The sequence below is a fragment of the Carassius carassius genome, chromosome 38, assembly GCF_963082965.1.
Source record: "Carassius carassius chromosome 38, fCarCar2.1, whole genome shotgun sequence".
NCBI classification, from domain to species: Eukaryota; Metazoa; Chordata; class Actinopteri; order Cypriniformes; family Cyprinidae; genus Carassius; species Carassius carassius.
In genome coordinates this window covers 26,693,636-26,716,357 of record NC_081792.1, presented here as the reverse complement: position 1 = coordinate 26,716,357, position 22,722 = coordinate 26,693,636, and the positions used below count along the sequence as shown (strand labels likewise).

Genomic DNA, 22,722 nt, shown 5'->3' with positions numbered 1-22,722 from the left:
CTCCATGAGCTCTCCCAAATCAAAGAGAGCAACTTCATCACTTTGATGGAATTCTTCAATAGGCAAGCTTAGTTATCACGCTTAGTTCGAATGTGTGTAAAGTGTGTGTGTTAGGGGGGTTTGGGGGGGGGGGGGTATTGATTTGTACAGCTCAATAGCACCACCTTTTGGCTGTTTTAGACCAAAACTTGCTTGACTGCCTTGATTTAGAAGAGAGGAAAAAAAAAGCTGAATAAATAATTAAATGTTGACAAACTCATGGTTGTTATTTTAAGCTATCCAAGACCTAGTTTTTCAACATTTATGAACAATCAGCATTTTCTACCCATGATGCTACATAAACTAATGTCTGAGAATTCATCTGGTCCCTATAAAAAAGCAGTTTTCCAAAATGGATCAAAGTAAACTGAAAATGATCATTTGGAAGTCGAGGGAGCGTCTTGTGAATCTTAAATGTGATCTGAATTATTTACATCTTCCATCAAATCCGTTATATTAATATTATTTTTAAAAATACATGTATTTTAGTCTGAAGGAATTTCATTAAGACGTAATGTAAACATTAAAAGCATCCTCAAAGAATGATCTACAAGGCGCACTCCGTTGATGTAAAGAAAGTGAACTTTAAGTTACGTCCATATAGATAGAAAAATCAAGTTGTAATTACATACAAAGCAAATTCTAGCGAATAGCGAGAGCATGAACTTGATTTTAGTTGCCGAGCATCGCTTTTAGCAGAGGAGAGACGTACCTTTCATTTTGCTGCCTCATTAAAATTCCTCTTCAATTTTCCCAGCGTCCGTTCCAATCCAGTTTAAAAATATGTTATTATCTAAGAAGATAACTGCTGACAGCTTCAAAACAGCAGCGCCCAAACAGTCACCGTTCTGGGAAAATATCTCACACAAGACTGAAGCATATCGAGCAGCTGTCGGTGGGTTCAGGCACTGTAAGGGGGGTTCTGGTGGGGTGGAAAGAAATCAATCACGTTTTAGAGCATCACCATAAATCTGCATTTATCGCTTTCGGAGTTAAAAGCGTCGCCCTGCTCAATACGAAAGAAAAATGAAGTAGTTGACCGCGTTTGACTTCACGGAGCTCGCTTGTTTGTCATCCCACAGGGAACGTGGATGCAGTGTGGAGGAATCCCACTCTAAACCAAACGCGAGTCATTTCACGCGTTCATTTCGACTGATGCGCTCTTGTGCGCGTCTCAGTTACAAGAAAAAACAACAACATGTTTCTCTTCATCTCACGAAGGCTGTGGCTCGGCTTGACTTAAATGCGTGTGACTTTGAAAAATCTCTGTGCTTTGAGATGAAAGGAGTCGCGTAATGAACGTAACCCGTGATTACCTAACTCAGTTCCCGTTATTTTAATAGCCGTATCAGAGATGGCTAATCCCATCAGCGCTTCAGCTTTTTTTGCCATTTCGTGACAAACACAAGCTGAGCGAAAATGTCAGTGACTTTCTCCGCTGCGCATCCCTATCCTGACCTTGATCATCTGGAGCTTAACGATGATAAAGCTGCGACATGAAAAATAATAATCTTGTTATTTCTCTCTTACCTTCCGGCTTGTTTTCGGCAGCCATTTCCCCTCCGCGCGCCACATCCTCCTCCTCCTCCTCCTAGCGACCGAGGGGGGGGGGGGGGGGGGTACCACGCGCGTTCACGGCGAGGACACGGCTAGAGGAGGCGGGAGGCGCGTGCGTGAATACGCGTTAGCTACTGGCCGCAAAGTGCCATAAATGACAATAGTGTATTCGTGATGCTTCATGAATTTGCGAGATTAATATCCTCCTTTTATCCTTCTCTTCCACGCCATTGGTGAATTGGTTTTATACAGGAGACACCTAACAAAGCAGCGACCAATAAGGTTTTTTTTTTTTTTTTTTTTGTATCAGACTTAGGGGAAAACCTTAGGACTGCAATATACATATAATCCACACATTTAGCTTTTCATATATTTAAGTCTATGCGACGAATGTTTATGAATGCATGCTTGGCAGACACCCATATCCGTTCTGACCCCACGAGTGTCGTGACAGTAAAAAAACTATTTTATAACAATGCTAATCGAGATACGTGTCCAGCAGTCTAAGTACTAATAACATGCCCCACTGCGTCATATAATTAGATGCTAACAGTCATGTTAGAGTCGTTAATCTGCCACTCGTACTGAAGAAGATTGTGAAACCATAATGGCATGGACCTAAGCAAAGAGACGATGAAGGCTTTCCTCTGAAAGGTTAGTGTTGCAAGACAGCAGAGACGCAATAGAATAATAATTATAAATATGGAGCCATCTGGAAAAGATGCTCCAGGTCGTGCGTGGAGGCTCCAGACTCGTTCTTAAGCGCTGTCCACTCGTGGGTGCTGAAGGAGATGGTGCTGAAAGAACAGCTCCACTCATCGACCACGTTATAAGAGTCGGTCTGCCGTTTTCCCAAATAAAGCCAAATCACGCACAACAACCCAACATGTAGTTACACTACGAATGTTAGTTGAACTACAGAATAATAAAATAAGAATAAAATGCATGTAAAAAAAATACAAACCCTTATTATCCATGACAGAATTATTACAATATTATTGAGAGACTACATAGAAAGACACATGCCACAGTCATGTGGTTAACAACGGTGCAAAACTAAACCTAAGGTTTACATCTCCTCAGAAACTCGCCTGAAATTGATTAAAATTCACATATAACTTTGTAAGTATATGATTAATAACTAAAAAAAAATAAGGAAGGGTAAGGCTGTTGGATTAATACATAACTTATACAAATGATTATTTAAAAATAAATAAAAAATATTATTAGTAATAATAATAATAATAATAATAATATATCCATTATCCATGTTTTACTTATTTTTATACAGGAATCAAATAGCGGGTGCGTTTAAAATTTAAATAACTCTCTCCAAAACACATGGTGGCAGGACAACATAATGAATCCTGAGCCTCAGCCGTCGGCGAATTGGTGGATTTACTATGGCGAAGACTGAGCTCTTTAATTTTCTTTTCATCGGGCTGACGTCAACTCGCCGAGTTCTTGAAGCTCTTGCTGGCGAAAATTATTTAATATTCCAACGTCAGTCTTTTGACAAATCAGATTGGCGTGCTGACCGAACGTCACGTTGCGTAATTAATATTCATGAGAAGGCCATCGCCGTAGTAGGATGGAATCGGTGGGATGGTATTGGGGTCACTGTGAATATGGCGGCTGCCTTGGAAAATGAATTGGAAGTAGATAACGAAGATTATTATTCTCTGCTCTATGTCAGGAGAGAGGTAAAGTGGATATTTTTCTATGAGGAGCATAATTAATCTGCATTGTCGAGCTCTTCACAAAATGAAGACAAATGTAATTTCTCTTATTAGGTGATACTGTACTGTATGAGAGATTCATTCAGCTGTCATAGCATACTATTACGTGCCGGTTGCATTTGGACTCGTAACGAACTCGTTGATCTGACGTTGCATGCTTTGACAGCTTCCTAGCAGTCTTTGTGGAGTGTCACATTAAATTTAGATCAGCCATTCTGGGTGATGTTTATTAATATTATTTTGCATGTATGTTTGTAAAAAAATGCGCATGACTAGAGCTTATCCCAGAAGCCAATATTAACCTTTAAAAAGCAGTACTTACTATTAACCCAATAAACACAGGTTAAATAAAACCGTTTAATGTTTCATTTATTAAATGACACCTATACCAACCTCGAAAAATTTAAAATAAATTAATAAATAAATAAACCTTCTACAATACTTCTAGTATTTCAAAAGAGCCTCAAACTCTGAGGATGTAACAGAAATGTTGGTGTTTAAGTTTAAATTCAATCTGTACATGGATAATTTATCTAGGGAGCTAAAGGGTTGTAGAACTGGCTGCTTGGTGGGGGATAGTCTCATTAATCATATGCTTTATGCTGATGATTTGGTGGTACTGTCTCCCTCCAGTGCTGGCCTGCAGCAACTTCTTAGAATATGCTCTCAATATGGACTAATGTTTGATATAAAATTTTACTCAATGAAGAGTGTGGTGCTGATCGCTAGAACCAAGGAGGATAAGAAGTGTGTCTATCCTTCTTACTCATTGGCAGGTGAACCACTAGAGGTTGTAAAGAAAGTTAAATATCTGGGACATGTGATAAGAGATGACCTCTGTGATGATGATGATGTGCAGCGTCAGTGTGGAAAACTGTATGGGCAGGCAAACATGCTGGCACGCAAATTCCACATGTGCACTCCTGATGTTAAAATCTCACTCTTCAAAACCTATTGCACTCCACTGTATACTGCCCACCTGTGGTGTAATTTTAGTGAGTCGAAAATGAAAAAACTTCAAGTGGCTTATAATGATGCACTGAGAATTGTGCTTAAAATTCCTAGGTGGAGTAGTGCCAGTGAAATGTTTGTGTCTAACAATGTGCCCACTTTTAATGCTGTTTTAAGAAATTTTATGTATAGATTCATGTGTAGACTGACGGGGTCTAAGAATATGATCATTGTGTCCATAGTTGATGTTTCTAAGAGTGACACAAGGTACACATCTTGCTTTTGGAAACATTGGACCCGAAGACTGTATATGTTTTAATGATGCCTCACCTGCATCATACTTAAATGTTTTGTATTGTCTTGTATTTATGTATATATCTGTACTGTGTTGTCTCTATGGACCTCTGTGTCTTGAATAAAAAAGTTGATTGATTGAATGCAAAAACGCAGGACAGCCAATCGGAAGCCTGTTATTAAGGTGTGGCTGATCCAATTAATTTAAATATTCAGATTATGTTGACTCTGCTTGCTTAATAATATGACATCCATCCATCAGTGTTTACATCTGTCATACACTATTTATCTATTTTATGGTGCACAGGCTACTCAAGAGGAGTTGAAGTCATCGTACAGGCGTCTTTGTATGCTGTACCACCCTGACAAACACAGAGACCCTGAACTAAAGAAGCAGGCTGAACAACTCTTCACCTACGTACACCAGGCATATGAGGGTATTATTATAACTGTCCCTAGGACTAATATGACAACTTTAAATGTACAGATTAAATCTAAAATAGCCAAGGGTTTATGTAGCTCTTCCATACAAGAAAGTTCATAGTTACCACACATAAAGAAAGCCATGCAGATTTGGAATAACATGAGGGTGAATGTTTGTAATTTTTGGATAGTGTTAGTCTAATCTAATTTGATTAATTTAACTTAAAAGGGTTGTGATAGATAATCAACAAAAACACTGAATACCGACTTAAGCCCTATTCGGACAGGACTAGTTTTACAGGGGGTCGTTAGAGAAATGTGTTTCACAGACGTACTTGGTGATTTTAATCCCGTCCGAATCTGCCACGTCTGTGTTTTTCTCACACAACCTCTGTGATAATTCCAGAGCAAATTACCTACTGTTTTTCAGCAAACTCAGTGATCCTCTGAGAAAACTAATCCTGTCCGAATGCGAATGTCTGTGATTGCCGGTGATATTTTATTTCACAACGCGTTTCCTTGTGTGTTTTGGCCAACGTGAATTACCGTAGATGCTCTTACCGCGCACATGTTTGATATATTTGCTTACCGGCAAAGAAATAATAATAAAAAATAATAAAAATAATAAAATCAAGAGCAAGATCACCTAAACTGTTAATACCAGCTATTGTAATATCAGCATCAGGTAGGATTACTGTACTCACGTTCATTTATGCACTCAGTTACATAATGTTTTAATTACATGTGTACCTTTATGAAAATTAAGCATACAGTAGGTTTAGCCTACTACACAAAAAAAGGAAAACAAGTTAAACTAAAGGAACCACACATTAACATGGTTTTGCTATACTAGCCATTTAGTATGTATTGTGTAATAATACTAATGGCAATGCACGCATATGATATGCATACGGGTGATCTCTGTGACGCCCAGATGCACAAATCAGACCCTCCCACCTCTTTAATAAACACGGAGATGTTAGTCCCCTCCGAATTGGTACATGAAAATCGCAGACGTCAGGTGGTAAGAATTGAAACTCAAACTTAGTTTAGAAAACTAGTCCCGTCCGAATAGGGCTTTATAGCCATATGTGTAAAACTTAAACATTTTAGTTTTTAGAACAGTATGCATCCTAATTCACATACTTATGCACTATTCTATGGTGTTTTATAGTATAAATAGTGCAAGTAGTGTGTTCACAATAACAATTCTATCAGAAGAAGACGTGCACTTATAAATAAATAAAGCAGCCAAGACATCAAAACCCTGAAAACTAATTTGCCACACTGCAAAAAATGGCAAAAATTCTTAAATAAAGATACTTTTACTAGATAAGCCAAATGACCGAAGATATTTAGTCTTGTTTTCAAGGGGAAAAAAAAAAACTAAATTAAGTGCACTGGCAGATAATTTTACTTGTTTTAAAGTTTTTATCACCCTTGAAAACAAGACTAAATATCTTAGGTCATTTGGCTCATCTAGTAAAAGTATCTTTATTTAAGAATTGTAAGATATTTTGACTAGAAACCAGACAAAAATACTAAGTAAGATAAGCCATTTTTTGCAGTGCACTGGTTTCCTCAAGATTTTTACTGTGTCCCAATTTGCATACTTGTGCTATGCCCTAAAACTGTTTTTGTACTGTTTTTGTGAAGAACAAGAACAAACTTTTGAGTATGTAGCAGAATAGTAGGCAAGCTTTGGGATATACTACTTTCGGCATAACTGTCTGTGCGTCACATACTACTGTCTGAATATTTGATTGTTTGTAATAACTATCCACATAAGAATGTTTTGGGGTGTGAGTGTGTGCAGTCAGCAAGTTATGTTTACCATAGACATTATTTTACTTATGAAAAAAAAAATTATAAATCTTGAGGGAACCCATGGAGTCTTTAAGTTTTGACATCCCCACTACATACAGTGCTCTATACCTGAATGATGAACTTAATTAAGTGTGCGATGTTGGACACTTCATGCCTTTAACAGTCGGCAAAATGGTCGGAATGTTACACAATAGAGAATAAAGTTCCTAGTGCATAGTATATAATGTGTCATTTGAAATATAATTGATATTTGTAGTCCAATAATATATTTTTTTTATTTGACTTTCATTATCTGACCTCTGCTCAGTTCTCAGTGACCCACAATCCCGAGCCATATATGACATATTTGGGAAAAAAGGCCTAGAGGTTGAAGGTTAGGAGGTTAGTTTTGAGTCTCCACATTTATTTTAACAAACATTTGTTTTACATTGTGTTGCTGTGGTGCATGTGATACTAATGTCACGTCTGCTTGCTTGATCCCTGATATCTTTAGGTGGTGGAGAAGAAAAGGACCCCTGCAGAGATCAGGGAGGAATATGAACGTTTACAGAGGGAGAGAGATGAGAGGAGACTCCAGCAGAGAACAAACCCTATGGTGGACATTTCAGACCAGAATGACAGTGGGAGATAATGACAAGACTAAAATGCAGTTTTATTTCACTGAATCTCCCAGTTTTGTTGTGTTCCAACTGATGTTATTTTGAAGATTCATTATGCGAGTTTGTTTAGAGGCCAGATAATAGCAGTCGAATCTTTGCTTTATTGCTGAGGTTGATTGTTGAGAAACTGACATTTGAGTACAGCTTTCTTGATTGGTTTTCGGTCTTCTCTTTTTGGATGCCTGCATATCTGGTTTGCACGTTGTAATTTATCAAGAAAGTTTGTAACACAGGGTCTATAAAAAGTCTGAAATTAATTTTGATTCAATTTATATTCATAAAATTAAATCCATAAAAATCTTAAATGGTATTACAAAAGTGTTAAAATTGATTATCATTTTAATATTTTTTTTTAATTTTGTGGAAAAACGGGAATCATGATTCAGTCTAATTTGATTATTAGCAGCACTGTATGTTTAAAGATAAAACATGACACTGGTACAGATACTACATGCTTACAGCTTCAGAACAGTTTCATATCAATGCATACTGCATATTTTTGAGAAGTGATTTCTTATGATTAACTGGTGATGAAAAAAGTACTGCAGGAGTGATATATTTTTGTAGACCAAAATCTATAAATGAGTTTTAGCTCGTCCTGTTCTATTGTTACAAGGTCAGTGTTTTTATATTTTTATATTTTATTATTTATTTTTTGAATAAATTCCGAAAATAACTTCTGTTAACGTAAGCTCAGGATATTTTTGTTTTATCCTGCGACATCAAATACCCAATTACCTTGTGTTTTTCTTTTTTTTTGTGTGCGTGTTATTTTTTGTCTTGATAAAGGAGGTTGCTTACAAGAGGCTGAATGGGACTTCAGAGACTGTCTGGGACATTAAACATCACGCTGAACCTGAACAGGAAAACTCATTTACTTACTAGTCCACTTTTACAGCCTCATTGTTTTACATTTTTGCTATTTAACTCTTCTAACTCAAACTTTAAGGATTATTTTACTTTTTTTAAATAAAGTTGCTGAATAGTGGTGATGTTGAAGTCGTGACTATGATGTATTACTGTAGCGATTACATTTAGACTTGGTAGTCATTAAGCTTATTGTCTGCAATAATCTAAAAGCCAATGGGAAAATTCTTTTGGGGTTCCAGGTTGGCCTTCAAAAATATATCACTGCAGCGTTTGTCCTATATAGAAGTACAGTCTTAATTTTAAAAGTGGAGGTCTAGAAAATGTGCCAAATTTTATAGAAAAACACAGCAGAAACCCTGTAACATCACATTTTTTATGTCACAGAGTTGTTCTAAATGGTGTTTCACTCGCTTTTTTCCTGTTTTTATTCAGGGGACAATAAGTGTTGGCATAGATGCGACAGACCTCTTCGACCGATATGAGGAGGACTTTGAGGATGTACCAGGAGGAGGTTTTCCCCATATTGAGATCAACAGGATGCACATTTCCCAATCCATCGAGGTCAGAATGTACAATTACAAATCTTCCTTATGGAAGCCTGTTTCCATCGTTGAATAAAATATAAACACTTTTATCTCACAATTCCGACTTGTTCTCGCAGTTTCAAGTTTACATCCTGCAATTTCTTTCTCAGAATTGTGATATATATACACTCGGAGTTGTGAGTTATGAAGTCAGAATTGTGGAAAATAAACTTAATATAATCTTTTTTCTTCAGAATCGGACTATATAAGTTGTTATTGTGGGGGGAAAAAATTGTAATTGCGAGATATAAAATTGCAATTGTGACTTCATTCTGACTTTTCTCAGAATTGCAAGATATAAACTCACAATCGTGAAAAAAAAGTCAATTTACAGTTTATATCACGCAATTTACACTAAGTCAGAACTGTGATGTTGTCTGCCTCCATACTCCCTTGTGCTCTGTAATCATGCAGGTTTGTGTTTGTCAGGCACCCTTAACCACTTCAGATACCGCTGTCCTCTCTGGATCTCTGTCTACACATAATGGCAACGGGGGAGGAAATATTAACCTTTGTGTGCGGCGTGTGACTTCAGCAAGAGGCTGGGGAGAGGTGAGACTCTTTCCAACATACTTCCATTTTTGTTTTTTGGTCTGGTTCTAAAGTCCTAGTTTGTTTGTGTGTCTTAAGCTGGAGTTTGGTGCAGGGGACATTAGAGGACCTTTATTTGGGATGAAAGTGTTCCGTAACGTTACTGCACGCTGGTAGGTGTCTGTCTGTGTATGATGAGGCTGATTTTGGTTTCTCATTTCTGTAAATTTAATTTCAGTTTTGTATCACATAGCTTTGTGACTGCCCAATGGGGTTTGCAGTTCTCCTCGCGTGGGGTACGGCCCAGTGCCACTAAAATGATGGCCCGCCACCTGGACCAGAACACTATGGGCTACCTGCAGTGGCGCTGAGAAAGCCCGTCTGCCATGACCACCAGCATAGTCAGGGACACCAAAACAAGCCACTTCACCCTGGCCTTGCAGGTGAAGCCTGTGCAGACAACAAAACAAAGTTGATGCATTAAGAATACAATCCATCCGTTCTTATTCCTGATCCTCAGCTGGGCGTTCCTCACTCCTACCTGATGATGAGCTATCAGTACAAATTCCAGGATGAAGACCAGACTAAGGTCAAAGGTTCCATTAAGTATGTATTTTACCTACAGCATACAATAGAGATGGGCAATCTATATAGATTACAGTTCAAAGTGTGTTAGATTATAAATCTTTTATGCTCAAGGCTGCTTTAATTTGATCAAAACTAGAGTAAAAAAAGTAGTCTTGTGAAGTTATTACAATTTTAAAATGTTTTGTTAAAAATAAAAAATGTTTTCTGTTAAAATATTTTAATGTATTTTATTCCTGTGATCAAAGCTGAATTTTCAGCATCATTACTCCAGTCTTCAGTGTCACATGATCCTTCAGAAATCATTCTAATATGCTGATTTGCTGCTCAAGAAACATTTCTTATTGTTATTACTAAAGTTGAAAATATACATTTATAATGGTAAGACCATCATTTTTGGCAAGTACATTCATGTTTAAACCAAGAAAATAGTAAAAATCTGTACACTGTTTTCCAGTAAATTATAAGCAACATGTAATAATTTTATCTCTGTGACCAATAAAATATAATAAAAAAATATTATTAATATCTACATATCTCTCATATATATTCATATATATATTCATATATATATATATATATATATATATATACATATACACACACACACTTTTTTTTTTTACAAACATTTAGACCCAATCCCAATTCTATTTTATACCCCTTCCCCTACCCCTCCGCCTACCCCTTCCCCTTGTCCCTTGAAACAGAGTGTCAAGGGGTAGGGGAGAAAAAAAATCCCCTAAGGATTGGGACACCACTACTATGCCGTCACACATCATCATTCGTCGTCTAGCTCTTATAATACACACATATACTGGTGTGCTGGTGTGCATTAGAGACTTTAATTATCGTTCGGTACTAATGAGCTGCTTACTGACACACACATATCGGAAATGGCGCAGCTCACACATCCAGGAGAAAATAAACTTGTCAACGCTGCCCCATGACCGTTATTAAATACAGTTTAAATACTGAATCGCTACATTATATTTTCCAGCGACGAGAGGATACAATCGCTGTTTTTAAGTAAACTCACTCTAAAAAGATAAATGCGAATACACGCAACTTCTCTCTCTTTCTCTCTCGAATAGACAATATTTGAGAAAATGGTTTAGCGATTTTTTGGGGAAGTCGTGGCCTAATGGTTAGAGAGTTGGACTCCCAATCGAAAGGTTGTGGGTTTGAGTCACGGGCCGGCAGGAATTGTGGGTGGGGGGAGTGCATGTACAGTTCTCTCTCCACCTTCAATACCACGACTGAGGAGCCCTTGAGCAAGGCATCGAACCCCCAACTGCTCCCCGGGCGCCGCAGCATAAATGGCTGCCCACTGCTCCGGGTGTGTGCTCACAGTGTGTGTGTGTGTGTGTGTTCACTGCTCTGTGTGTGTGTGCATTTCGGATGGGTTAAATGCAGAGCACAAATTCCGAGTATGGGTCACCATACTTGGCTGAATGTCACTTCACTTAATTATTGGGGGGATTATAGCCCGCATCAGTGTCTTTGGCAGTTATCGCCCTGATCAGACATATGCTGTGGCATTATCATGCAGTCTGTAATGATATGACGTTAGCAAATATTAGCGATTTTTTGCAAAAATTTATTTGAGTAACATGAACGTTAATATGAACTCACAATTGAATGTAACATAAAACAAATTACTTTTCGTAACCTTTATTTATGCCAAAAAAGCTTACAATGTGTGTCTTTTTGTTCGCTCAGGCCGCCATGTTGCCGGGATAATTCATACCCCTTCGTTTGAAGTGTGGTCCCGAAAAATCTTAGTTTGAAGGGCTATCTGGCCCTTACCATTACCCCTACCCCTCCAACCAAAAGAGAATCGAGACACCCCTACCCCTTCACGTGAACGCCGGAAAGGGGAAGGGCTAAGGGGTAGAATTGGGATTGGGCCTTAGAATCATGTAAAATACAACACACACTTTTGAATGGTTGTGTGATCCAATTGTTAAATGGGTTGAAACAGGCACACGTTTTGAAACTTGAAACTGAAAAGTACTTTAAAATCATTGCAAAGTATATTATGCTTCTTAAAAAAAAAAAAAAAAAAAACAAGTTGTAAATATCAGTTGTATTGCTCAGCCTCAGCCCTAGTTTTATAGCGGTAAAAAGTTCTTACATTTACCCTGACTACTCGTTGACTTTGTATTTAACAGGACTGGGTTCTTTGGCACCTTGGTTGAATATGGTGCAGAGCGTAAGATTAGTCGCCACAGTGTTGTGGCCGCAACCGTCAGCATTGGTGTACCCCAAGGAGTCTCCCTCAAAATCAGGTTAGCACAGACTTGAGCTTAACCACAATAAGCAACTCCGGCTGCTCATGGGTGGTCTATTTATGATGGTTATTTTCTTCTCAATACAGGTTGAACAGAGCCAGTCAAACATACCTCTTCCCTATTCACTTAACCGACCAGATTTTACCCAGCGCTGTGTTTTATGCCACTGTGGGCCCGCTGGCCATCTACTTAGCTGTCCAGAAACGTATTATGCCTTACGTACGAGCCCAGAAGGAACAGTGAGTTATTATCCATAATTAGAGGCTCTGAAACCGCCCATTTTGCTGAAACCCATCTTTACGTTACCTCAGTCTCTTTGATGAAGGGCCCTGATTGTTTGGTTGTTTATAGGGAGTTGGAGAAACAGAAGGAGGTTTCTGCTTCAGAAATTGCTCGCAGGAAGCAAGAGGCTGAAGCTGCTGTGAGTAAAATAAATACATAGACAACAATGACTATCTCTCTCTTACCAATGCAAACAACCATTAATCAGGGTAGAGATGTTGTGTTCTTGTGTTACTGTTTCTTTGGTTTTCAGGTTTTGCTGATGCAAGAGTCAGTGAAGAGAATTATCGATGCCGAGGAATCTAAAATGGGTTTGTGAAATGCAGATGCACTTTTTTGTTTGCTTTTTTTATACATTCAGATACAAATAAAGCTCTTTCGACAGCATCTGTGATATACTGGCAATTATCACAGAAAGTCATTTCCATTTATTTTAAAAACAAACAAAAATGGCTTCTTACACAGTAATTCAAAGTACATGTATTGTATATAAATAAGTATAGCCATACAACTTTAAATATAAATTTGAGCACTTTTCTCAAACTCATTGGAAATTCATTGGCAAGTAAGTAAAAGGAACCATGTAGGGATAACGATTAACCGTGAGTCGGTTGAAAATCGATTCAGTCAGTTGAGATGCTAAACAAATCAAGATTAATTTAGGGGTAGGAGTTTATATGAATGTATGTCTGAGGGGAACTTACTGTCTTTAGAAAAGTTTAGATGTTGTTTTTAGATTGGTATTTTTCTTCTTGCCTCTGTATAATCCATATTAAAGTTCATAAGTGCAGCGCTGTTTAGTTTACAGCAGAAACCAAGGAAACACTCTAAAGCGCCACCTGCTGGCAGAGAGCGAATCTGTTTCTCGTTCAGCTCGTCTGCTATTTCATGCAGATATTTTTATGTAAAGTTTCACAAAACTAGAGTCAAACCATTCTATTTTTGCTTAATTTTTTAAATTATGCAATCTAATTTAAATTAAAAACGGATCATGTTGCATGTATGCAGCATCTTTGTTTGGATCATGATTAAAATGCAGTGGCTGCCTCTAATTTTTAAATGGAAAGAGCACAGAGAAAGCCTTATGCTGGGTATAGACCAAAAGATAATGGGGGCTGATTTTGGGCCGATTTCCCCCCTTCCTAACTATGTCCCGATTATCTTGATGGTTCTACAGATTATCTTATCAGATTTTCTCTTGGTGTGAGGTGTGTTATGAGTGTCTGAACCTGATCGGATGAACGTCGGAGCCACCCCAAATCACAAATCGTTAATATTCCACGTTTAATATTTACAATCAGAAATCCTGATGTGTGGGGGGGAACCCTGAGGACAAATGCGTGCACACTCTGGAGATTATCACGTGAAACGAAAAAATAATCAATCAGAAAGCGAGATGATCACATTTCACAATCACAATTATTTAAAGATTATTTAATAAGGCAATTTCAAAGAGAATTTTCCAAGAGAGAACTGAGAACATAAAAAATAAAAAAATAATGTGTAATTTTGTGACCATTGCTCACCTCTAGCTCACTCTGTAACTTGTACAGACCGTGTCCCCGCCCTCTCCACGACTTCACCCAATCCCGTTAATTTTCTGTGAAAATGATTCAAAACAAGATCATTGCAATTTCTTCCTGCATATCGTTCGCATTGCTTATTCTGAAGTCTCACAAGATTTTGCGAGATTTCCTGGGTCCAGTCGAGACTCTGGCTGAAAATGTGTTTGTGTGTGGCCTGCTGTCTTTATCACATAATGGCACACCACACACTATAGGAGCAAAACTAAAAAGTAGTTAAATCTAGGATTTTTTTATCCTCATGTTTGTGGTCTAATCACATTTAGAAAATCTTATAAGATGTAAAAAATCTTTTGGTGTGTACCCAGCATTAGTTTGTGAATATGAAGAGAGAAATTTTATTTCCGTTACTTATTTGATTTGGGGTTGTTTTAAAATTTCAATTTATTTTTGTTATTTACATTTAGCAGACACTTTTATTCAACAATAGAAGCAATCAAAATCAACAAAAGCGCAGTAATATGCAAGTGCTGTATTAGTATATATTATTAGTTCTATTTCAATTTCACAAAGAAGTGTACAGCATTTTATGCAAGCAATAATAAAAGGATCATGTATAATAAAATTTAATTCATAATTTGACTTAAATATCGTAAAAAAAAAAAAAAAGAAAAAAGTTAATTGAATCGTGAATCAAATGAGTTGAGTGAATCGTTAAATCCCTAGATTCATGGTATTCTTACTTGTAATATGGTATTTGATTTAAAATCCTCTGGACCACTTTTTTGCTGTGGGTACAGTACTGTGAACAATTTTTGTTTAGTTTTTGCAAATTGAGTGGAAACAATGGGGGTAGTCAGCAGCCAGCTACACTTTGCCATATATATGGTACAAATTGGAAAATTTCTTTAAGTGAACACTGTTTAATGTCATGTGATTTATGTGTTTTTATTCTAGGTCTCCTCATTTTAAATGCTTGGTATGGCAAATTTGTGTCCGACAATAGTCAGAAACGCGAGAGCGCAAAGGTCATTGATGTGACCGTCCCGCTCCAGTGCTTAGTGAAAGACTCCAAACTCAATCTTACCAAAGCATCAAAGGTTAGACACGCAAACATCTACCAGTGCTTTACATCAATGAGCTGCTTAATCTCCTGCCAGGCACTTTAGTTTTTTCTCATGTTAATCAGGCTGGCTTGCCAGGGTTTTATGACCCGTGTGTCGGCGAGGAAAAGAGCCTAAAAATGCTGTACCAATTCAGAGGAGCCATACACCAAGTCTTGTCCGGAGACACAGAGCCTCTTAAAATACCCAAACAATGTGAGTACTGCCGAAACAAGCTGGGAATGTTGCTTGGCAAAAGATATTTTAAATATACGTGACCCCTAGGGGGCGCTACGTTCGCACACAATTTGTATATCTAAACTAGAAAACCCAAACAGCACTCCCCTTTAAACTATTTAGACCGGTGTCCTGACATTTTATCCTACCTGTCAGATTTTCCTACCCGGGTTTACTGCGCATGCGCACATCAATATCGCGTCCTTTTTTTCATGCTAAACAATGATATTTAATGTAACTGCATTACTGTAAGGGTAGGTTTAGGGTTGGGGTAGGTGTAGACTTTAATAAAAACGCAAAATAATTGGTAGAAAATAATATTTATTGTTGGTTTCCTGTAGCTGTATCCCTTCTAGCTACAACCGCGAATATAACACATAACCACTGTATTTGCAGTAGTGTAAGGGTAGGTTTAGGCTTGTGGTAGGTGTAGACCACAGTTACTCATTGCGCGGCTCGTCAAGCTATAACTGGCGGCTCGCATAGTAGCTTACAGTATCACACTGCCACTTGCCTTCAGAGCATGTGAGGCGGGAGCGAGCGGGGAGCGCGAGCGGGCGGATCTTGGACAGAGCGCAGAGCGGCAATTTCAAAAGGACGGTGGACGGAGCGTCGCATTTCCCGCTCCAATTTCGCTCTGCTCACACCACGAGTCTGAAGCATGCTCATTCAAGCCTGACCCTGAATCCATTAGTCTTGCACAGTCATCAACAGTAGACTATTTTCAAGCAAAACTCGGCTCAACAATGGAGTTCAAAAAGTAAAATGAGAATTCATACAGGTGTAGCCTATCAATATAAGTCGCTCCGGAGTAGCCTAAGGCGCATCAGTCAAAAAATGCGCCATGAAGAAGAAAAAACATATAGGCCTAGCCTCGCACTGGACTATACGTCGCATTTATTTAGAAATGTTAAAAAAATAAAAAAAAAAATCTTATGGACGGGACAGTTCTCAGTTACAGACGTGAGCGCTGTGACAGCGGCACTAAGACTGCTTTAAAACTTTCACTGAGACCTTAAACAGAAAGCACAAAGCCTGTCTTTAAATTTGATTTCGTTTTGTATTAATTGTATCTTAATTTTAATCAAGGTTTCATCAACCAATTGTCTGGATTTAATAAGAAGTAAATAGAAGATAACCACGATACGAAGGAGCCGGTGTGAACCTGGAGTTTGTCTCATGAATGAACCGAAACTCAGCGTATAGCCTACTTGCCTCACAGACCCGACAAATAGGCTATATATAAAGCTTGAAATGTCTACTTTTAAACAAAACAATTCAAAACGAAAGAAAACAGACTGCTCTCCCTCCCGTATGAAATGTGCATTTCTCTCAGGCGCGTTCACTACTGCGAAGATCACGAGTCAGCATCTTTCTAGCCGACAGACATAAAAAAAAATGTCTTCTGCTATATTTTACATATTCATAATCATTAATTTTGCCGGTTCGTTGTGACAGCTTTTAGGTGCCCTATACATGAATGCATCAGCACTGAAAACAGAGATTTTTTTTTTCTTTTGGGGGCATTTTGTTTGACATGCATGCCAGCTTTCGCTCATCCCACTATTAAAGTAAATCTGGTCTTAAACGAAAATGTATTGGCCGTGTTATTTCTTTTTTGTGGGATGTCCAATTTATATGTAGAAATGCACATTTGCAAAGGTGACTTAGGCCTAGTATGTTGTCGTAAAAGTGGCTCGCCTTTTGATTTTGCTCTGCCAATGTGGCTCTTGTGAAAAAAATAGTGAGGATCACTGGTGTAGACGTTAATAAACAATAACTTTACATTAGCATTTTTCATTGTCGAATTGCACTACCCACTGTTTTAGTGTGAGGTAGGAAAATCTGACAGGGTAGGACAAATCGACAGAACACCGGTTATATCCAATGATGGGATGAAAATGGGACTGATGTACTCAATTTTATTAAACACTAGACAATACACTTATTGGCAATCGGAGCAGACAAATGTTCAATAAGTTCAATATTAAAAATTGACATAACCTTCCAAAATAACTCACATTCTCCCGTTTACACAGCCGATACACCACTCTCTTACTCTTCAGCTCACACCACATTAATGCTTTTCTGTTCATGTCTCACAACACATTTAAAGGGACACGTCACTTCCCACCTGATCGAAATAATTAGTGCCAATGAGCAGGCCTTAAAAGGTACACTTCCCATCTCAACCACCCTACCCGCTACGTATATTTAGAAATTTAGAAAAAAGGAAAAAAAGAAAAATACTTTTTCCTCTGAAATACAATTTAAAATTTACTTTGGTACATAAAGGTTAAAACTAAATGTATTTTCAAATCTATATATTTATTTACAACATTTTATATATGCAACATTTATTTTGCATATATATATATATACACACACACACACACACACACACATATATGTATATATATATATAATTTTTTTTTCTTCTTATGGGTTAAAAATACAGTTGATTTAAAGATGATGTAAGGAAAGTCTGTTGTTGTTTTTTTGTTGTTTTTACATTTTCATTCAGCTCATAGAATTGATTCGGAGACATAGGAGTCTACCACACGCTGGAAGAAAGAGCTCGATGGACATCAAAGGAACATAAAGGGACACTCAGACATTAAGTGATCTGAAGGGCTGCTCCTCTACATTTCATGTAGTCATCCCGTGTATCACCTTTGTGTTGTCTGTTTATCTCAAATCCCTGACATATATCGTCAATGGGTCGATCACATCCTAACATCTCCTTAATGTCTGGAGTCTTAACTAAGACTACAGATGAACCACCAGAACCCATCCACAGCTTGGATAGCGGTCTGTTGTCAGGAGGTGAGAGGAGGTCAAATGTCATATCACTCCATCCATTAATCTTAATGTTAAAAGGGTCCTATTATGCTCTTTTGCTAAATCCTGATTTTGATTTGGGGGTGTACTAGAACTAGAAAAATTATTTTTCACCTATTTTACATTATTACAATACCTTCCCAGTCTGGCATGAACGGCTCGAATAGTTCCTGTATCAAATGAATACTCGCCTTCTTAAATACAAGATGTGCTGTGATTTGTCAGTTGGGCCAGTGTGTGTTGTGATTGGCACCGTAGCGAGCTTCAGTGTAAATATTGCATCAAAATCAAATCAATTTGAGCGCGATTTAAACCCGGATGATTGTATCCACTCTAAGTTCGTCTGTCTTGGGAAAGCTAGCGTGTCTCTGACATTGTGATAACAATCGTTGCCTTCTCTAGCGCAGCTCAACCAGGTCTCATCCCATTCGTCTGTATTTGTGATATCACAAATTCCGGGAAAATATGGGTTGTAGTCCAAACGAGTTGTTTGTTGTAGTTTTTAAAAAGTGATTTCTGTTAAATACAATATCTCCTTTTGAGGTGGACTTTGAGCTTTTTAACTTTGCAGATCTTTTTTATGCTCAAACAGCAACATTACAGACTAACTAAAGTTCAAAAAGTTAAACGCATAATAGGACCCCTTTAATACTGCGACTGGAAAGTATGGCAATAAAACTCCTTTAACAAAACTGTACTTGAAAAGTATGGTTCAAAAGTATGATGAAGGGCTGTACAAACGGTGGTTTCATAAGATGTGCTGATACTGACAGATGTTTTTGTATGTTTGTACACTAGGCTTAAGAAAAGGGAAATTTATGCTCACACTGCCTCCAAAATCAAATCCTGTAGAAGCTGCATTTAATAGACCAGAGAATCATGATTTCATTTTCCTCCACAAGAAGTGTTATCTGGATTACATTCATCATGTTAAGTATATACAGTAAAATACAGTATTTGTATTTTAAGGTGAATCTCACAAAGGAATGTTTGGGTCATATTTTGCCTGAGAATGGGGAAAAAATAAAAATAAATGAAAACTCATTAAGGGAACACTACACTAATTTTTGAAAATAGTCTCAAGAGGACTTTTTCCAGGCGCTGCGTAATATCACTGCACCTGCTACACCCGTGGTACGGCAGCAAAATTCCTTGATTATTACACCGGAATGAGAGTATAGTTCCTAGCCATGTCGGCCTAGAAAATCACAACTTTTCATTTTCCGTCGGTCTTAGTACACGATGTAACTACAGAAGAGTCAAGTTTTAGGTTAAACAAACTTCCAAGAAATCGTAAAAAATAGGAACCATTTTTAATGCTTGTTTCACCTTTAGTCTGTAGTCAAGCCACATCAAATATAGTTGAACATTATTTTCCACAAATTTAAAATCCTTAATGAAGTCAACAGTATTACATAGTCAGAGCAGAGGTCCAGTGAATCGGATCAAGGTCAGGCTGTTTAGCTTGTTCTTAGCATCTGGATGTTTGCTTTGATAGCAACTTTCTCCTGATCTGTTTTCTTAAGTTTTAATGACTTGAAATGTCAGCAGCAGTGCTCAGACTTTTCGACATTGAATAAGGGAACAGCATGATATTATTTAAAAATCCATTATTTCAATTGATTCTTAAAACCCTCTGAACACTCTCAAAAAAAAACTAAAGTCACACCCTTTTTTCCTGAGAGTGAACCATTGTGCCATGCCCATTTTGATGAATTTTTCATTGTTTTATTATTGCTTTTGTCAGTAAGGCAGTGCCTACCTGATTTGAGTCTGTAGTAGATGTTTATTTGTAACCGTCTTTCCAGTTCACCTTTCATCTGGGCTATAAGAGGGAAAAAATACATTAAAATATCAAATTAATTTTGTTGTTGGAGTGTCAACAATAATCTGGAGTATGAATCTCCCAGAATCCTTGGTCAGTGATAAATACATGAACTATTGACAGACCATGGCATATTTTTGTTAAACATAACATATTGTTGTTAAACGGCCTTTAAACATTCTGTGGTTTGTAATCAATACTACTAAAAATAGTCATTTTACCCTTCACATTTCAGCATAGTTTACCTCATGTTCATGTCAAAGGCTAGTTCAAGCCACATTTTGCAACTCTGAAAGAAACTGGTGTTACATTCCTGCCTGATGCAAAACCTTATAAATATATTAATGTAGTCATCCTGAAGAGTAATTTAAATAAAAAGTTCAGAAACCTACACTTCATCTGATCTCTTCAGCTGTCTTTATATAAATGCAATTTGGATTATGCTATTAGATTCCCAAAATGAAGTACTAATTACTCTTGTAATTAAAGTAGATTACATTTTAAAGTGTTCATAATCAGATTAGTTACTTTTTTATGGATTGCATGGTTACATATTATTCATACAATGGCAGTAACATTACTTAGAATTAATTGATTCTCCCCAATTATTCTTTGTTGTCTTAAAAAAAAATGTTTTAAATACATTTTCATGTTTATTAATGTTTTTGTGGTTGTTGTTGTTTTCATTTAATTCAATGATTTGCAAATGGTTTCGTCAGTTAAACCCCTTAAAATAAAATATTTACTCAAAAGGTTAATGTTTATATTTATTTCAACATTTGCATGTTGCATATTTGCAACAGTTCTCTGATGTGGGTTTATGGCCACATTGACAGGCAGGTAAATTAATAAAATATTTGTATTTTGATTGTTGAGGTGTTTAAATTATTTTTATGATTTAATTATTTGCTTATCAACTCACAAAACCACTGCAGTTCCTATATTGACCCCAATTTGGGAAACCCTGGTGTAATGCAATATTAAATGCATTTTAGGTTGTTAATATAAAAGAAAAAAAAAAAAGATATTTTCTTTCACTCTGATTTTTATATCAATATTGTAGGTTTAAAACAAGTTTGTTTAAAAAAAATTAAAAAAAAGTAATGGAACCTAAATTGAGTAAACTACATTACTACTTACGGTTTTCATTATGTAATCAGTAGCGGACTACTATTTGTAAGTAATCCACCCAGCTCTGTGTGTGTGTGTGTGTGTGTGTGTTTATCTTGTTTAACACATTAATTTTGTCATCATTTGCTATGTCCAGCAAAGTAAACCTTAAAAATTATTTACGTTAACTGTGTTAAAGATTTTGAATTAATCGCATGTGTTAACGATGACAGCCCTAATACAGTTGAAACCCGATATTTACATACACTTCAGAAAAAAACTAAAACTTTTATTTCTTTACTGTCATATATTAAATCAGAGTAAACTTTTTTCTGTTTTTGATCAATAAAAATAAACATTTTTTGCATTTGTTAAATGTCCGAATCGAGCGAGGGAGAATTTTTATGTATTTTTTTATCACAAAAATACAAAAATATTAAGTCATTTTTTATTAAGTCAGAAGTATACATACACTTCCTTAGTATTTGGTAGAATTCCCCCGAAACTGTTTCACTTGGGCGAAACGTTTTGAGTATCCTTCCACAAGCTTTCTACAATAGTTTGCTGGAATTTTGTCCCACTCCTCTTGACAGAACTGGTGCAACTGGGTCAGGTTTGTAGGCCTTCTTGCTCGCACTCGCCTTTTCAGTGCCGCCCACAAATTTTCTATGAGATTGAGATCAGGGCTTTGTGATGACCACTTCAATACCTTGACTTTGTTGTCCTTAAGCCACTTTGTAACATATTTGGAGGTATGCTTGGGGTCATTGTCCATTTGGAAGACCCATTTGCGCCCAAGCTTTAACTTCCTGGCTGATGTCTTCAAGTGTTGCTTCAATATATCCACAAAATTCTCTTTTCTCATGATGCCATCTATTTTGTGACGTGCACCAGTCCCTTATGCAGCAAAGCATCCCCACAACATTATACTATCACCCCCATTTTTGTCCCCATATGCAGTTGCAAACTGTAGTCTGGCTTTTTATGGTTGTTTTGAAGTAAAGGTTTTCTCCTCCCAGCGTAACCTTTCAGCTCATGGTGATACAGGACTCGTTTTACTGTGGATAATGACATGGTCTTACCAGTTTCAGCTAGCATCTTTACAAGGTCTTTTGCTGTTGTCCTGGGGTTGATTCGCACGGTTCGCACCAAAAAACGTTCCTCTCTGGGAAACTGAAGCAGTCTCCTTCTTGAGCAGTATGATGGTTGTACATTCCCGTGTTTTTTATACTTGCGTATTATTGTCTGAACAGATGAACGTGGGACCTTCAGGCATCTGGAAAGATGAGCCACACTTGTGGAGGTCCACAATTCATTTCCTGATGTCTTGGTTGATTTCTCTTGATTTTCCCATGATGTCAAAGAAAGAGGCTCTGTGTTTCAGGTGTGCCTGTATATGCATCCACAGGTGTGCCACCAATTAACTCAAATGGAATCAATTAACCTATCAG

The 22,722-nt window shown here is 37.3% G+C and overlaps 2 protein-coding genes across 12 annotated transcripts in view; one reads left to right on the top strand and one right to left on the bottom strand.

Annotated features, from left to right (window-relative positions):
- Positions 1 to 1,715, bottom strand: part of LOC132119677 (calmodulin-binding transcription activator 1-like) — a 304,884-nt gene extending 303,169 nt beyond the window's left edge. For 9 of the 10 annotated variants that reach the window (XM_059529841.1, XM_059529842.1, XM_059529843.1 and 6 more), the window contains exon 1: positions 1,570 to 1,715. In XM_059529841.1, the coding sequence (XP_059385824.1) occupies positions 1,570 to 1,594 (25 nt within the window). In that variant the 5' untranslated portion in view covers positions 1,595 to 1,715. The remainder of the gene's footprint in view (positions 1 to 1,569) is intronic. The other variant, XM_059529847.1, reaches the window with a different exon arrangement.
- A 1,333-nt stretch (positions 1,716 to 3,048) lies between these two features.
- On the top strand, positions 3,049 to 18,557 carry LOC132119097 (dnaJ homolog subfamily C member 11-like). Of its 2 annotated transcripts, XM_059528843.1 has the most exons (16): positions 3,049 to 3,299; positions 4,888 to 5,017; positions 7,138 to 7,211; positions 7,324 to 7,425; positions 8,792 to 8,920; positions 9,373 to 9,495; positions 9,574 to 9,647; positions 9,728 to 9,917; positions 9,995 to 10,080; positions 12,231 to 12,347; positions 12,437 to 12,589; positions 12,702 to 12,771; positions 12,886 to 12,943; positions 15,113 to 15,255; positions 15,345 to 15,474; positions 18,020 to 18,557. In XM_059528843.1, the coding sequence occupies exons 8-16, from the start codon at positions 9,861 to 9,863 to the stop codon at positions 18,043 to 18,045; spliced, it is 840 nt and encodes a 279-aa protein (XP_059384826.1). In that variant the 5' UTR covers positions 3,049 to 3,299; positions 4,888 to 5,017; positions 7,138 to 7,211; positions 7,324 to 7,425; positions 8,792 to 8,920; positions 9,373 to 9,495; positions 9,574 to 9,647; positions 9,728 to 9,860; the 3' UTR covers positions 18,046 to 18,557. The 2 variants fall into 2 exon arrangements, with proteins under 2 accessions (XP_059384826.1, XP_059384827.1); XM_059528844.1 differs by lacking the exon at positions 9,574 to 9,647 and having other exon boundaries at positions 9,713 to 9,917.
- Positions 18,558 to 22,722: the final 4,165 nt, after the last annotated feature.